This window comes from Seriola aureovittata, chromosome 22, assembly GCF_021018895.1.
Source record: "Seriola aureovittata isolate HTS-2021-v1 ecotype China chromosome 22, ASM2101889v1, whole genome shotgun sequence".
Lineage (NCBI taxonomy): Eukaryota > Metazoa > Chordata > Actinopteri > Carangiformes > Carangidae > Seriola > Seriola aureovittata.
Window position 1 is genome coordinate 1,440,843 of NC_079385.1, and position 18,063 is coordinate 1,458,905.

General features: G+C 39.7%; 2 protein-coding genes across 3 annotated transcripts; both read left to right on the top strand.

The window, feature by feature from the left end:
• Positions 1-103: 103 nt before the first annotated feature.
• golt1ba (golgi transport 1Ba) lies at positions 104-9,069 on the top strand. 2 transcript variants are annotated; one of them, XM_056367354.1, is made up of 6 exons: positions 104-263; positions 969-1,060; positions 1,776-1,954; positions 3,411-3,492; positions 3,966-4,000; positions 5,998-9,069. In XM_056367354.1, the coding sequence occupies exons 1-5, from the start codon at positions 239-241 to the stop codon at positions 3,972-3,974; spliced, it is 387 nt and encodes a 128-aa protein (XP_056223329.1). In that variant the 5' UTR covers positions 104-238; the 3' UTR covers positions 3,975-4,000; positions 5,998-9,069. The 2 variants fall into 2 exon arrangements, with proteins under 2 accessions (XP_056223329.1, XP_056223328.1); XM_056367353.1 differs by lacking the exon at positions 3,966-4,000.
• A 3,975-nt stretch (positions 9,070-13,044) lies between these two features.
• On the top strand, positions 13,045-17,400 carry spx (spexin hormone). Its single transcript, XM_056367025.1, has 6 exons — positions 13,045-13,691; positions 14,633-14,716; positions 14,875-14,932; positions 15,283-15,345; positions 15,476-15,562; positions 17,176-17,400. The coding sequence occupies exons 1-6, from the start codon at positions 13,686-13,688 to the stop codon at positions 17,238-17,240; spliced, it is 363 nt and encodes a 120-aa protein (XP_056223000.1). The 5' UTR covers positions 13,045-13,685; the 3' UTR covers positions 17,241-17,400.
• The last annotated feature ends 663 nt before the right edge of the window (positions 17,401-18,063 follow it).

Below are 18,063 nucleotides of genomic sequence, written 5' to 3' on the forward strand. Positions count from 1 at the left end.
TTGCAGACGAAAAGGATATTAATTACAACTATAAGAAATAGGATGTTGGAGTTGTTGCAGTGAATGCGACACAGGTTTATCCCGGAAGATGACATCGCGAGAAGATGTGTTTCCGGAAGACGTGGCTGTTGCTGCAGTGGCAGCTGTCATCCAAATTATTTTAAGAGAAGCACTCGAATAGCTTCTATAATATTTTCTCTACTTCTAGTTAACATTTAATCGTTTATCTAGCGTCAAGATGATTTCGCTAACGGACTCCCAAAGTAGGTGCTTTGTTATTTGGGTATCTCTGTAGGTTGCTACCATCCCTGTCAAACCGGCTTCATTTCAGCTGCAGCAGTTCGCTAACTAGCAATTAGCTGCCAGTGCTAGGAAAGTTAGCTTTAATTTTTCTCTCATGGCATGCCATGCACTGTGGACGAAATAGCCAACTGCTAACTCTTACTACATACTTGTATTGTGTAGCCACTGGTAATGACAGTTATGTACATTTATGTTGTAATTGTACGCCTCAGTTTTGACTAGCTTCAAATTCAAAGTGAACAACGGGGCTCTTGTGGAAGCTCCAGTGAAATTACTATTTTAATTTCCACTATGTTTCTTATGAGAAATATTGATGATTATTTCTTAACTCAGTCAGTTCCATGTGATAGAGTGGAATACTTTTAAGTTTTTCAAATGATGACATGCAGAACAATGCTTCTTTGACTGTGTCCTGTATTTATCAAATATTTATCTAGATTAAAAACAGATTGTGACCTTGGCCTGATACCATCACCTGTCTGTTAAGAAGTTTTTGTTGACTTGGTTACACATAATAATATTATTAACAATCAACATAAGTTAGGGTGCACCATATGATGGTCAGTGACATTTTAACTGAGGTTACCCAGCTATACTTTTTATTATAAGAGTTAAGTGACCAATTCAGATGAAATGATTTAACTTTACTGTGATATGCCCTGCAGAGATTGGAATGGGATTGACAGGCTTCGGCGTGTTTTTCCTCTTCTTCGGGATGATCCTGTTCTTTGACAAAGCACTCCTGGCTATTGGAAATGTGAGTTGTGAGAGTTTTGCTGCTTCTTTGAAGCATTAAACTAATGTTTTCACTGCAACTCCCTTTCCTCTATGTTACCTGCTGATGGCATAGCATGCATTTTCAGTCATTCAGGTCTGACATACAGAATCTGTAGCATGTAATATATCAATAACATATCCAGCCAAGTGGTTTCATAAAACACACAATCAAATGGCAAATTTTACAGGGTGGGAGATCATTTTCATACTGTCGACACATGGTGAGCAGCCTATCAGATCTCACCTGGTTTACAGTGGTGATAAAGTCAGTCCAGATAAGAGCCAGCACAAGAAACATGTCTGACACTAAAGCCCCTTCTACACACCTCTAATTCCAACACACCAGCATGCTATTTAAAGCTCACACACTGGGGCGACATCATTTCCGGCTTTGTTTGGTTCAGTGAAAACAAGCAAAGTCGGCAGTACAGCAGGAACTCTGTTTGAAAGGGGCTTAAGTTTCATCTTCTTTTCTCAGATTTCCTCTCCATCGTCCATTTTTTCTTTTGTTTTGAGATTGTTTAGGTAGCTGGTTACACAACTGTCATTAATCAATAACATTAAATGAAATTCTCATCCAGCCAGTGCTTTCCTGCAGTCTGAGTGGCTATGTGTCCATAGTTCAGCAGAGAGATGTCAATAGTCTAAATATTCTAAATATCCTCTTGAATATTGTGCCACACTTATTGCTTTAGATCCTGTTTGTTGCTGGACTCGCCTTTGTCATCGGGCTGGAGAGGACCTTCCGCTTCTTCTTCCAGAAGCACAAGATGAAGGCCACCAGTTTCTTCCTGGGAGGTGTGTTCGTGGTGCTGATTGGCTGGCCCATCATCGGAGTCGTGCTGGAGATCTATGGCTTCTTCCTGTTGTTCAGGTGAGAGGAGACAAACAAGGAACAAGCTGAGAAACAGAAGCAGCAGACCGGGAATCCACCTGTTGTGGAATTCCCGATCAAATAGCGATGATTATATAAAAAACCACATTAATCAGGATGTAAGTGAGATCATCCTGTTGGGTTTACAGTTTTTCAAGTCTGTCTTAAAACAGTAGTCAGGAGCACAAATGAATACTGACACCTGAACATTTGTGAACCTATTCTTTAATATTGGGAGGGACGTTATTTGAGTGGCTTGACTGAAGTTGGATCCTATAACTCAGTGGCTGAAGCCTAGACCAAATACACCATAGAAATTCTTTACACAGGCCAACAGGATCCTGACAGGTCTTGCCCACCACCACAGAGACTGTTCGATCCCCTGTAATGGTCCTTCCTTCCTGTGCATGCAGCACGATTAGCTGTTGTGTGTTGCATGTAGGGTTCTCATCTTCATTACTTCACTAATGAGAGGTGGAACTGTGAGAAGAGATGATTCTCTCACACATTACACCCTGACACCTGAGTATATCAATGGCAGGTGAAAAGAGGCAGCGAAGTTATAGAGATACTGAACTATTTGCCACCTGTCCATCACAACCTGCACTTTACACTACTGAACTTTGAAGACACCGTCCTGCTGATTTCTGTCTTCACAAGTCAGCTGAAAGACAAAGTATTGTTTTCTGTCACACTGAGAACACACTGCCTGTGTTGTGTGCGTGTTATGTGACGTCACTGAGCTGCAGCAGAAAAACGTGTGTGTGTGTGTGTGTGTGTGTTCACACCAACTGCATCTCTGCTGCTGCAGCTATGTCTCTCTGCCAAGAGTTTGCAGGTTACTGGAATGTTGGATTTCTCCTCATTATAAATTAATTTCTGTTTTACTTTTGACAGAAAACGTCACTTAAAATGTCACTGTCTCCACATGCACTTGCTGACATGGTTAAAAATATATTTATATTTTTTCATGTCATGTTGCTGCTATGATGTCACTATGACATCAACAGGTCTTTTCTCTGTCTGTTTCAAGCATGAAAAATAGGCGATACGCCAAATCTCTAGATCATGCGACGTAGCCCTGAGGCGCGTCACACAAGCAGTGTGTCGCTCTAACCTGTTAACATGTGCGACAAAATGAAAACCAAGACCATCCACAGTTGCCACACACACACGCCACGCATCTACACCACCTTATCTGGGAAGAAGATCCAGGTTCAGTCAGGCCTTCAGTTCTTCCACATGACCCTCCCTCAGGATGATCCAGAATCCAAACTGAGACTTGGTTAAGAATGGTTGAATACTCCAAATATAATGAAAACAAAACACCCAGGAACAAAAAATTATTTATGATTGTACATATTCATTTGTTACTATTTGTCCATGATTGACTCTTTTCCCTCTGTATCTCATGTCCTTTTCCTCCCCCTCTCTCTTTCACTTTCTTTACATCCAGGGGTTTCTTCCCAGTTGTAGTAGGCTTTATCAGAAGAATACCTGTCCTAGGCTCCATCCTAAACCTGCCGTTCATCAGCGCAGTGAGTATTAACTAGTGCTGCAGCAACCCTGCAGCTCTGCTATGTTTTATACGCAGCATGGCTCATTTCTGTTCATTAATCACCCTGTTCAAACACCAAAACCACAACACAGTAACTTAAATGACAGCTCAGCTCCTGCACATCACAGCTGCTCTAATGGGTCAATAACACAGTTAAAAGAGACTGAATGTAAAACTACTGACTAAGCAGGTGAATTCAGCACAGAGGTTGTGGTATTCCAACATGAGAAGGTCAGTTTTAGAAATGATGAAATGAAAATGATGTCAAAGTCATCTGCACTTTAACATGTCACTGTTAAATCTAGAGCTACAAGTTAGCAGACACACAGTTAGTTTTGTGGCTAATGAACATGCTCCTACCATGCTGTTGTGTGGGAAGCTTTGTTTTGAGGTAAATGTTTCTCTGTCTGTGTGTTTTTTTTTTTTTTGTTTCTTTTTTGTTTCTTTTTAAAGCCTTCGTAAGGCTCTGAGGACAATCAGCAGTCGTGGTCAGTCACTGCCGATTTTCCCTTGCATGCTAACATATTTAACACGCTTTACAATATTCAGAAGACCAGTGTCTCATGAATCAGGGAAAGCATATGTCTTTGTCCAGGAAACGATAGCTTTTTATGATTTGTTTATTTGACTGTAAAGGCACACACCACAGATAATATGGTGAGTTTTTAATTGGTCAATATTGAGACATTTTTTCTTCTATTTTACAAACTATACAAAACAACAGTCAAAAGTGACTATGACTTTAAAACCACTTTCAGCATCCCTGCAGCCATTTTCTTTAACCTTTTAAAAGAAATTGTGCATGGAAAGTGGCAAATCATCCTTGAAGAATATGTGGTGCTTGACGACATAGTGACTTGAAAGCAGGGACAGGTGGTGATCTATAATAGCTTCAAAACAAAGTGGTACCATGGAGAGTGGTTCCAATTCTGATACTAGTATCGGAAATGTCTCTGATACTACCTAAAGTACTGGATGAGAATCAGAACAATTCGCCAGTCTATGCACCCATCCGGTACCACATACTGTATTAATAAACTTTATAGTTTCACACCAGCAAATCCATTCTTCTTCACTGCTCTAAAACAGTAGCCTACACAGGAAGTTGTGTTGTGCAGCCAGTGGGAGAAGAAAAACAGAATTCTGGTAAATAGTGTAACAGTAGCTGTTGGCCAAGGTCATTAATAGGTGGGCGGTGTTTCAGGTCCAGACCCAGATGCTGTCCTAACCGGACCCAGACTTATAACCTGTAAATTACTGAGAATTATTAATTTTGTGTTTCTGTTTTAACCAGCACAGCTTTTCTATTCTTCACATCTCTGGTCACATGATGTTACTCAGCTAAATTCAAGAAACCTTATCTGTCCCCAGGGGACAATTTAAAGGAAAACATTGAGTAGACATTAAAAACACACAAATACACAAAAAAAGAACACACAGCCAAATGAATAACTGTACACATTTTGATAGTGAGGGAGAAACACACACACAGGGGAGAGACGAGAGTCAGAGAGCCTCAGCATGTGACAGCTACAGTAGGAAGCTACAACCATTATAAATTCTTTTTACATATGTTGTCAAGTACGAAAAGACCCAAAATCAACACTGAGCTGACTATTTGATTACTATGAGCAAATTATTTAAACAGCATCTGTATAGGAATGAATCTGTCCCAAGCTTTTTGATCCATATGAGCAGCTGATCACTGTAACAAGACTAAGTCAAAACCTAGTATATGTCTGGACCTCCTATGGTCAAATCCTGATTTTATAAGTGCAACATATCACATCCACAAAGGGTCAGTAGAACACAGCTGTTAAAATGTTTTTAACATGTTGGTATCGGATCGGTGCTCGGTCTCACCTGATACACAAGAGCAGGTATCAGGTATGGTTGAGGAAAACATGGGATCGGGACATTTCCAGTAGCATGCTAACTCACTGACAACATACTGGCACTAACTGGTAGTTAGCGAGCTAGCTAGCTTGGTAGCTAACTAGACAAAAATTTAAAATAGCTCACACAAGAGACTACAACTATTAACACCTGACACTACTCATGTGTCTTTTGTGAGGCAGTTCCCTCCAGAGTCTTGTGTCAAGCCACATCATGAGTTCATGAAAACAGCTTTTACAAATTCCTCTGTTTGTTTAATTAAGTTATTCTACAGAATTAAATCGGCACTCACCCCTAATTGGGTTTCAGCTTGTTTACAAATTTGCTAAATTAAATTTCTAAATAACAAAATAATTCTGTTAGTCCTGTTCACCTGTGGTGCGTCTCTTTAAGTCACGCATGTTTTCTTTTAGAAATGTGTTAGGATACTGGCCGAACGGTGCAGTCCAGCAGTTTAACTTACAGAATCACACTCACACTTTGCATCTCATTGAAAGCCGCCTGGTCTGTGTCAGATCACGCTCTGTACATGAGGAGGGCTGGAAAACTACCAGACAACTCTTAACACGCTTTCTTTCTTCTCTTTCAGTATGTGGACAAAGTGGGCGAAAGCAACACCATGGTATAACAGTGACTTTTTGTACAGCTAGCTGTTTGAGTACAGCAGGTTTTATAAAGCAACACAATCTCTCATTGGGCTGATTTAAAGCAGCTAAGGTTATATGTTCAGATTCCTCCCTCCTCCAGCAGGCAAAGACTGCTCTCTGTCTTCTGTAATTTCACTGGTCAGCGCTACCAATCAAAGGTCCACAAGCGCACTGCACCACCAGTCTGTTACTAAAGGATGGAGTTACTAAGGTTGCTACGATAAATATTTCAAATGCTATTGATCGCATCCTGCATGAAAATGGAGGACAGACGACTCCCTCGAAGCCTCATCGACTCGTCTACGTGACGTTCTTAATTCAGTGGAGCAAACAGACAAAACAACCCCCCCTCCACGTAGATGAGAAGTGGACCGACAGCTTACCATGTTGTCATGTTTCTGTGCCTGTGCTTTAACTTTATTTGGACAAAAGCGTTTTAAGCGTTTTGTCTCTTTACAGTTTTTCCTGTGACACTTTGTTTCTTGTTTGTCTCTCGCAGCTATTTGAATACCAAATGTGGCTATTGTAAAATCCTCCCATTGTTACATGTCATTTCTGTTTGCTTGGCTAATGAGTATAAATTATTTTTTAAATGATCAGTGCTTGACTTTATGTATAGTGAGGTGCTATGGGATCTATTTACTGTCTGTTTATCGTTGACCCCATAAACATCTAAATGCGTGTTCCATTAAAGTCTGGTCACACCAGGAAGGCAACACCTAATTCATGCTGACACATGGATGGTGAGGTTCATCCAGGTGCTGCTAGCAGCTTGGTGATGTGTTGACTACACACAAGGCTGTAGCTGGTGACCTGACCACTAACATGCTAACCAGCCAACATGCTAGTGCTAGTCAGTTGCAAATGCTCTCCAAGCTAGCTGGTTTGTTAACTGTCAGTAGCTCAGTCGCTAACTGGAAAATACAGAGGCAGAATATTTTTGAGAAGCAAGAGGGAGAAAACAAAAAAAGGGTAATTGATTGAAATAAACCACAAGCAAATTTCATTTATAAAAGAAGGATGGGACGTGATCTCTTGTATCAATTTAATGTACTTTTCATGCTAATCCGTTACTGACCAAAACACCTAAAAATTGTCAAAGGAGGTCACACTCCATAACCAATCAACAACCAGAACAAGATTGACATTGTGTTAGTCCAATATAATTTACATATTTCATCTTCAATTGTCTACCACTATTGTACATGAATGTGACTTGGTGGTAAAGCAAGTGTGACCCATGGTAAAGTGAGTCCAAAATTATTTTTTACTGATGCGTTACCCTTTTTTTTTATCGAGCAGTAGCTAGCTACCAGTTAGCACTTTTGTGCAGTGGGAGGAAGTGGAGATGTGTGGTCCATCTTTGTACACAGTCTTTGACCCTGTAGGACTGTTAACATTGAGCTAAGCTAACATTGAGAATGGATTTGGACAGGGGACAAGGGCGAAGTAGAGATAATTAGCCAACTAGTGTAAAATAATATGATGCCGTGTTGGTTTTCCTCACAGCCGCCACTGGATCTTATAGTATTCAAGAAATATATTTGTCGTTTCCTGTATTGTAAATGTACACACCAAGTCTCTTTTGTAGAAGAGTTGACACTCCAGCACAGCAGGGTTATATAAAAGCAGATGGTGTCACACAGCTAAAAGGTTTTGCTATATCTTCCTCCGGCTTCCCATACCTTCAAAACTCAGCATCATGAAGACTGTTTCCTGCCACTTGCCGCAAATAGCAGAAATTAAGCTGAAATGATTTGATTTCTTTCGAACTTTAGTTGTTATAAATGCTGGTGTGACCTTTTATTTCCTGTTCTAGAAAGCATATTGTTGGTTTTTTTGGATAAGCAGCCATTGTTTTCACTTCATTTTAGTAGCTACACAACATGCTGCATATAGCTCGTCTGTCGCAAGAAATATTTGTCATTTTTATTGACGAGATGGTTTATTTTATTGTTAGAAGGCCTGCTTATCAAAGCTCAATACTTTTTTGATAGCAACCAATATACGTCTGTGACAAGAAATATTGAAAAGTACTGAATGTTTTCCAACATTTGTAAACCTGTTATTTCTGGAATCTTATTTTTTAACAGATCACTTCCACTTTAAATCAAGATTTTGTGTTGTCAAAGAAAGGGTACAGAAAGAAAAAAAACATTGCTTTGTATTGGTACTGAAACTTTTTATTGACACAAAATTTTCAAACAAATGCCAACTTCCAACATTTAAGATGTAAGAATTGGTTAAATATCAATTTTTTTTTGGTGCCAAAGCAAAATCTGTATTTTTGAAGAACAAAGTTTCCTTAAAAAATTCTTATATAGAACAATGAAACATGGATTATATGAGCTGCATGGTTTTATTTTCTGCAAGCTGATTGTCATACTAACCAAAACTTTATGATGTCCTTTGGAAAATAGTCAGCGATGTAAGTGTACACCATTTATTTTAAAAAAGATAGCTGTGGTTTATTTAAACTTGGGCCCTATGAAAGTCCTAAGACCTCAGTGGTAATAAATAAATCTTATGGTCGACTACAACATATAAAGCACCAGTTTATCCCTTGATTTCAGTAACTCAGAGCAGTCAGTGTTTTTATAAACAGATGAACTCTTTATAAATCTGAAAACTTAACCTTGTAACATGATCGCACTGTAAAATGTGAAGCAGCTGCGTAATCACATATTTGTGCTCCTACAGGCTTTATATGTGAGTGAGTATTAGTTCTAGAGAATCCCTCTCTGTTCATTCATTTACTCATTCATTCATCCAGTGTCCTTAAACTGTCTGTTGAACAGATCCACACAGGTTTTAAATGTTGAGATTCTCCCGTTTTCATTTTGTTTGTGAGAGAAAAATTCTTCATTATTTCAGACGTCGGTCACTAGAGCTGAATAAATTCATTCTTCATCTGTTCAGAGCGTCGAAGAGAAAAACTCAATTTACCTGTGAAATGACAGTTTTGCTGTATGGCAATTTTGTAAATATACAATGAAAGTTAGCTTTGTATCTGACATCCATGTTGTTGGTCATTTTATTCTTGTCACTGACTCTTTATAACATCCACACACCCCGTTACGGAATGCCAAAATTTGATCAATTTTGAATAAATAAATAAATACAGCGTTGAAATAAATCCTGGAATAAATAAATTAGGTAATGAATGTAGAAATATATAAATAAATGTAAATATAAATATAAAAGTGGGTAATAATAAATAAATCAATAAATACATGAATAGCTATATAAATGAATCAATCAATCAATTAATAAATAAATAGCTTTTCATTTTATTTTAACTTTATATTTATTTTTTATCTATTTCAGAGAACTTTTATTTAATAATTCAATATTTATTTATTTATTGCTCACTTTTTTTAAGCAGGGCGGCACCTTTTTCCAGTGGTTAGCACTGTTGCCTCACTGCAAGAAGGTTCTGGGTTCAAATCCCGGGCCTGGGGAACTTTCTGCGTGGAGTTTACATGTTCTCCCTGGGTTCTCCAGCTTCCTCCCACAGTCCAAACACATGCACATTAGGTTAATGCCCATAGGTGAGCATGTGAGCGTGACTGGTTGTCTCTGTATGTCAGCCCTGTGATGGACCGGTGACCTGTCCATGGTGTACCCCTCCCTCGTCCTCGTGTCAGCTGGGATTGGCTCCAAGTCTGTCGGACCACATGTCGAAACAATAACACATCTATGTGTATGCAGTTAAATAAGTGAACATAAAAGCATGCGTCAAAGGATGCAATACGTGCCGTAATAATGACAGATTCGGACTTAGAGGAAATAGCGAATGGCTATTAGGGAACAGGTATTTGGCTACCACTTGGGCCTGTGATGATGACCGACTTATCAGCGGTTTAAGATTTCCTAGAGCAATTCTCTAGGAGCTGTGCTGAGTTGGGTCCAGCTTTGGAGAGAGTCACGGCGAGGAGTCATTTCCTGTTCCCTTACGATTGCTGACCACACTGGGTTTCACGGTGAAAGGGGCATTTCAGAGAGAACAGGCAGAGCAGTCCGGACTGTGCCAGTCGTCGTTGAGCCACACTATGCCAGCTGTACAGGCAGGATCATCCAGGTGTATAGAGTTCTCATACAATGTGGTTGAACAGGCTGATATTACAGTGCAATTTCCCTGATGTAATCGGAGCGATCGACTGCACACACACACACACACACACACACATTGCTTAAGGCTGAATTTATGTCAATAGAAAACATCTTTATTTCATAAACGTGCAAATATGTGATGCAAAAATGAAACTGACTAATATTATGGCAAAGTGACCTGGATCAAGCCACAATTCATTTCTCCTAACAAACAGCATGGTCAGAAGCAGGCCACCGGCTGGCAGGGGGAGTGGTGGGTGGCTTCATCAGTAATTCATTCATAAGTTAAATCAATTCAAAATCAACTCCTCTGACGCACACGGGAGCACATATGCCTCAACATATATCAATGTCTTTAGAGCGTTTTGAGGTAGAGACATGATGTTTTTTTTTCCCAGTTAAAGCTCCTGTTTGTCTGTGTGGGTCATTTACGTCAGTCTATAAACTAATACGTAATGTTGGAAAAGATTTGGATAGTGTCTATTGAAAACAGTGCGTGGTGGATGTAAATAATGTGTGAAATAAACAAAATACTACAATAAGAATTTTTACTCATTTCAAGAGAAAAATGCATAAAGTTCAAGAAGAAGGTCCAGGACATGTCATTAACAGCCTCATCCTCCCACTTTGTTTGTTTTCTGTTGTTATTAATGCCAGAGGACAAAGTGCAGAATAAAACTTTACTTTACTTCTGAAAGCAACACCTCCTCCTCGTACTCACTCAAGTGTGTTATTTTGGCAACTCACCACTTAGTTTTGCCATTTTTCCTGATAACTGAAGAGAGGCATGATCCAGGCATTTGTAACCATTGGCGTATTATATTTGGGGCAGGGAGAGGGTGGACTGTGGTATTCGTGCATTTGCCCACAATTCCATGCTAACTGGGATGTACAAAGAAAATGTACGTGGAATCCTGTATGCACAGAGTTTCATACATCTGACTTTTCTGTTTTTTTTGTTAGAAAACTAATCCACACACTGTTAAATATTTCCCAGGTTTATAAATACTTAATAAATCCTTATCAGATGCCTGAACCACCTCAACTGGCTGCAGCTCTACTCCAAGCTCCCTCTGATGTCTGAGCTCCTCACTCTGTCTATAAAGGTGAGTCCTGACACCTTACAGAGGAAACTCATTATAGCTGCTTGTCTCTGCAATCTCATTCTTCCAGTCATTATAAACTCATGACCATAGATGAGGGTTGGAACATAGATCGACCGGTAAAATCCAAAGCTTTCCCTTCAGGCTCAGCTTCCTCTCCACCACTCAAGCTGATGTGAGGTTTCAGCAGTGAACCAAGTGGCTATCTTCAGTTAGTGATTGGAACAGTGTTTTCTTTTTCTTTCTATCCCTCCTCCACAGCTCAGCAAAGGAAACACAAAGAGGGAAGCCTCATATCACCCTCAGATACATGTTTGTTTGCACAGAATGAGAGACATTGATTTTGACCACTATCACTTACATTGGAAACATGTTAGGACCTGTGGAGGTCAAACCAACAGCATCATGTTATTTTAATCTATTTGGCTAAAACAATAAAAGACAGCAGTGGGCGACGTCATGAAATAGCATGGGATCATGGGAGTTGTTGTCTTCACCACCATTACTGTAAGCTCCTCCCGGTTAGGATTCCTTCAGTGTCAGTGGTTCAGTTTCACATTGTAAGTCAGAGTTTCAGTGATGCTGTACGAAGGACAGAGACTCAGGGAAGAGTTGGAGCTGAGATTGATGCTAACCTTTGTTTAGATTGTTTCTCTGATAACTTATGAAACAGACGTTCAGCAGGTTTTTACCAGCAGCTGAATTATCCACAGAGGTGTCCTCCTCTCCATAACAAACAGACCAGGGGATTAAAACCAGTAGAAACACCCATAAAACAGTTTCCTTTAAAAATCAGAGATTCACCGACACTCTTCAGTGACACAGGACAGGACGTCTCAAGCAACTGGGAGCTGCAACATTTCCTCAGCTTGTTTCTCTGATAACTTCAGATCCAGACGTCCGACGACTAAAATCCTTCATCTGGTTCATAGAGCTGAAAACCGCCAAGGTGTAAAAAGTGTATGTGGCTTAAAACTAGATAAAAGTCAATGTTGAGCTTCTGTCAGACAAGCAACACAAAAAACACAACCCCAAAAAAAAGGACACAAACGTTACAGATTATAACTTTAACTCTACTTTCTTCATCAAAAATGAAGCAGGATCTTGTTAGGCTCACTTGACTCACTTAAACATCCTCCAGTGTCCCGTGCTGCAGTTGTTGCCCACACTGGGATCCATTCACAGGTGAAAGGAGTGCGACAGCATGTAAGGCCGCTGCATGCCACCCTAGTCCCACCCACAGAGCTCTCCATCTGCTCCCTGCTGCCACCTCGCCCAGTCCAAATGCATTCTTACCATTAGCGTAAGATTCTTTCAGGGGTGCTACAACAAGCTAACTGTTGTTATGGCTAACAGTGGTAGCTAGCCATTGCTCGACAAAAAAAGGGAAACGCATCTGAATAAATTTTGGCCTGAATAAAATGTATTTTTAGTAATGTGTTTAGAAGTAGTTTGCAATTTGCATGTTATAATTCATTTTCTGTTACGTTGCTCCTGTATGAATCTGTCAATCATCTTACCACCAGTTAGTCACACTCAGTACTGTGAGAATTGAAGATGAAATATGAAAATTATCAATGGACCAACGCGATGTTAGTATTGTTCTGCTTGTTGATGACATTAGCATGAACAAAAATGAAGTACATTTAACTGTCTGTGTGGAGAGGGCTTTGGCAGCATATAGACCTTCATGTGGGGAAAAATATTAACAGGTAAATAAATGAATAAAAAAGAATAATGCAAATTTTTTATTCTTCTTTCTTGAGTTCTTGACTTGGACTCATGACCTCAGTCTTTGTAAATAAACTCAGACACTTAATAATCCTCTTGTAGACTGTCTGGCATCACTGACAGTAAAACCCAGGGACCCAACTCTCACTCATTCTGCAGACTTTGTGTAATTCCATTAATTACTGGAGGAGTTTCTCTTCATTCATAAATTCCAGCTTTCATCTATTGGTGTTCTGCTCCAGTGAGCATGGTGCAAACATATCAATATTCCCACAGAGTGGGAAAAATATCACTGCTCCTATCGACAGTGACATCACCCGGAGTCAGGCCACATTTTACATTAACGGCCTGCAGCTGCACCGTGAGTGATTTTGAAGATGTACCAGGCAGCTGGAAGTGCTTATGGTGGTTGTTTTAAAAGCAGAAATATTTACAGGCTCCTACACCCCCCCAGTGAAAGGAGCAGCATTGATCGGTAGCTCCGTTCATTCACTCTCCCAGCCGCCCCCTTTTCATCAAATTGGCGTGACCTATAGCTGCTGGCATCATGAGGGAGCACAGAGCGCAAAGGGTTTCCCGCCCCGGAGAATATAAATACAGAGAAGAGACCGAGTGCAGTTACTGTGAACCTGTTACTCTGCCTCCTCTCTGCTGGACTCCAGGCTCACAGGACCTCCGACACCATGAAAGTAAGTACAGCCACTTTTGGTTTCTTCCCTTTCACTTCTTTCTATAAGTGTTGTCCAGACTGTTGTGGCCCAGACTATGGGTTACATTGAGGAAAACAAAAAATCTGAAATTACGAGAAAAAAAAGTCATAATATATCGAGGGAAAAAAAATATATAATTTTCAGTGTCAGCCTGAACTACTTCTGGCAGCTGCTGTTTGTCTGTCTAACAATAGAATAGACTCAGTGTCTTCACAATCTTTTCAATGTCCTTATGATGATGATGATGATAATGATAATGATGGTCATGATGATGATGATGATGATGTTGATGATGGTCATGATGATGATGATGATGCTGATGTTGAAGATGATGATGATGATGCTATTGAGCCAAAGGATGAAGTATCTCCTTATTTTTGAAACCTCTGCAAAAGTAGAACTTCACAAGATGCTCCACGTTCCTCATTTAAAGCTTCTGATATTTCCCCTCCAAAACAACAGAAACCTTAAATTACTACTTTATTCTCATAATATTGTCACTTTTTCTAAGTTATGATTTTATTCTGTAAATTTTTCATTTTTCCTTAATGCGTCTTTAATACTCTATCGTAATTTTGCAACCTAAAATTTTTTTTTTTCTTCAGGACTGCATCAAAGAAAGTAACATTGATGAAACACTCCTTAAAACATTATTAAACATTTTTTAATCCTAATTTTTAAGTCGATGAAAAACATCTTCATCTCCATCAAGCCGCATGCTTACATTCACAGTGACATTATTTACAAAGTTTAAAAGTTACTCCCTGAATTTAAGACTTGATGTATGATGCGCGTATTTGTGCCGTAGATTACGCACCAAATCACAGGCGTCATATTGAGTCTTTCTCTAAGAATGATGCTGCCGTGTTTCTGACCGTGAATGAAAACCATTTATTCCCGTTGACCTTTGTCTCCCACAGGGTTTGAGGACCATCACATTAACTTATCTATTCACGCTTTTACTCCTGGCCACGTTTACCTCGCAGTCGTGGAGTGCGCCGAAGGTAAAGCTGGTTTATTGCTCTTTATATAAACTACTGAGTGATGTTATCACCAGTAACTGAAGAAACAAGGCAAATAGTCTGAGAATGATTGTTAACGAGCAGGAGTTCCGGATTAAAATTTTACAATCCAATAAAATCCTTCTCTTTGTTTCTTTAAGGGCTCGTTCCAACGGAGAAACTGGACCCCGCAGGCTATGTTGTACCTGAAGGGCACACGTACGTATTTACCTACTGAATACATGTCTGCATGGACAAACAAAGTGTCCAGTACTTAATAAATATTAATAATGACATAAATAAATACACACACATTATGTTTTATTTCATAACATCAAGCCTCTCTCTGTTAATCAAGACAGTGAGTCAAGACAATGAGAGAGTGCGCGAGGGGGAAAAGAATGACCTGAGTTTGAAAATGTATTGGATTATTTCACAGTGGCAACTGTGTGTGTATTCATTTATCAACACTGGGATCTCCATACTGCTTTTATAACAAGGAGAAAGACTGATACTGTAACTATTGTGCTTTTTTCTGGTTCTAGCCAAAAACTTGTGTTTCTTTCCAGAGGGTCGCAGGTTCATCTCAGAGGACCGAAAAGAAGGAGATGTCTATGACACATTACACTTAGGTACACTTAGTTTAAAACAGCCTCTTTCATTTGATTAATTAATAAGACAGTTTCCCCAGGTGTTTCCCAAAAGCTGGAATCAACTTTGGTCCTTGAAGCGTACAGATCATGTGTGTTTGTTCCCTGTCAGAGACCCGCAGTCAGAACACCGAGAAGCTGAGTGTCGACCAGGCAGCCACCGTCCTGCTCAACTTCCTGCAGCAAGCCAGAGAGGGAGGTGAGAGCAACATCTGTCCCAGCTGTTGTGTGGCAGCTGGGACAGAATAGGTGGAACACAGTTCAGTCAAAATGTATACACATATGCATCTATATATGTTTATATGTGTATCTAACCCTACTTAAATTGTTGTACTATAAAACTTTTTAACCTTCCTTTATAGATAGAAGAACACCCCTTTACTCTCTTGACTAACTGACATTCAGTTCTTGTATTTACATTTTGTAAATCTAAATATATATTTAAAGGGGCTATTTGTAAGTTTTCGCTGCCACCCAACGTGGTTTCTCGCTGGGAGCAGGTGGTGGTGAATGTTGCTTGACAAGAGCTTCAGCCATCGTTGCATTTACAAGACAAGAGGTTTGTAATACTGTACGTCCTCCGACCAGCTTCGTCTTCAGGACAGACTGGAAGCTACAGTGACTCGGTATCGGAAAGTGAGGAGATGGACCAGGGCTAGCTGGTTAACATGCTAACTTCAGTAGAAGAAAAGACGTTATAGACGTAAAAGAGTTAACATTGATGTATGTTTGTATCTCTGGAGACAGCTGTTGGTGAGTAAAGGAATGAAATTTGATGTTTGAGACTTCTAAGTAAACTGCTGTTAATGCTAACATTAGCCATGTAGCAATAGCAAAACTTACAAATAGCTCTTTTAAGAATTTTTTTAACCTAAAAAAGTGCAGAAGAGGTGGTAGCGCTTGTTCCAGTCCTCAGTAGTTCCTGCTAGTCTCCATTTGGCCCCAACAACTTCCACCAGTTAGAGAGTTAGGGCATCAGAAACAAAACCCAGGGCAAGAAAAAAATGAACAAATGACCTGCTGCTGCTCATTAATCTTACTGCTGTGAGCACGCTGTAAAAACTGAAAGCAACCCACATCAGCCTATCAACACTTTTATCGACTCAGAGTTTTTTCATCTAGATTTTGGCAGCTGGACAAACAGAGGATACTATTTTTTTATTGAGTAAGTTAAATTCAAACTGTAAAAGTTGTAGAGCTGTTTTCCCAAAAGCCCCAAATCTTTTATAAAGTTAATAATATAACTTCAACTTGATGTCATTTCCTCTCAGTCTCTCTGACCGGACTAGCAAATCAATGGAGCTCTTTTAGCTACTGGGGAAATATCAGCATGTATAGGTCACCAGACAACTAGCGGAGCCTTTGGGCTTGATGCAGAACATGTGATGGTTTCATTTTGAGCCCCTTAGGTTTGGGCTAAACCCTGAATGTTTACACCAACTGGCTCCACCCCTGATCGCCATTAGAGATGACACCTTTGGTACAACTGTATAACTATTACTATGACTAGCGGATAGGTACTGGATAACTTTTAATGCAAAACCAGTGTCTGCAGTTCATTTCTGTGCCGTTTTAATGATTTTAAACTCAAAACAGCTGCAAATAGCACAGCGTTCCCATAAACAAATTTAAGGATTTTAATAAAACTTTCAAGACCATTTTTGATGAAACTCAAGGAAAGTGTTTCAGTCTGGGGTAAAAAATGACATCACAAAGGTCTGATGCTAAGCTCTAATTTGCTTTTTGGCTTTGTCTCAAAATCTATGTTTTAATTCTGTAATTTTGGGTTAATTTTCTCTCCCCCTGTTCCAGCTGATGAAAACCCAGACGAGGTGTATTTCAAGGAGCTGCCGGTGTGGAAGAGAGAATTCTTCTGATGGGCTTTCAGACGTCTGTAAAGCTGCCACAAGAAGTCTTTGTTTTTGAATGTAGGTTGTTCAGTCCTGTGTGAGGGAGATGAACAGCTGTTTTGTAAATATGAATTCTCTGACTATGTTTGAAATGTGATGTTTTAATAAAAAGAGGCTATTGCTCTGAGATTCTCTGAAGTTTCCTCGACTTCCTTGATAAAATTGTGGGTCAAAATCTTTCCACTTATCACCAAGTTTAAGATTAACATACAGTATTCATAAAGGCATATTAAGTATACACATTAATCAAGATTATATGATATGAGCATTTAAATGAAGGACATAACCAATAAGAGTTGTTAAATTGTCTTTCAGCTTCAAATATTTGCCATTTTTTATGTGCAGACACTATTTTTTAAGCATATTCTCTTAGAAAGATGTGGTCAAAAGTATGTGGATACTCCTGCCCAACATACACAGCAGAAATTACTGCCCAACATCAGTGCTGGATCTCACTACTGCCCTCAGGGCTTAATGAGAGAAAATCCCTGCAGCCAACGTCTAACATCTGATGGAAGGACTGAAGTCAGATAAGTGGAGACTGAATTAATTAACATGGTTCAACACAAAGTATTACTGTGTCACATGAAAACCACATAATTCCAGTTTTGGGGAATTTAAATTCAACTCCAAAACCCTGTGGTGATCAGCAATGATATTGGTGCCCGGGAAGTATTCAGCAGTCGCAACTGGGGAGTCACACAGTTATGGATGGTGTGGCCGGGCTCTTCCGCAAGTCCGCAATCATCTCCCCTGTCTTTAGAGTGTCCAGCTCCAAGTGCACCAGGTC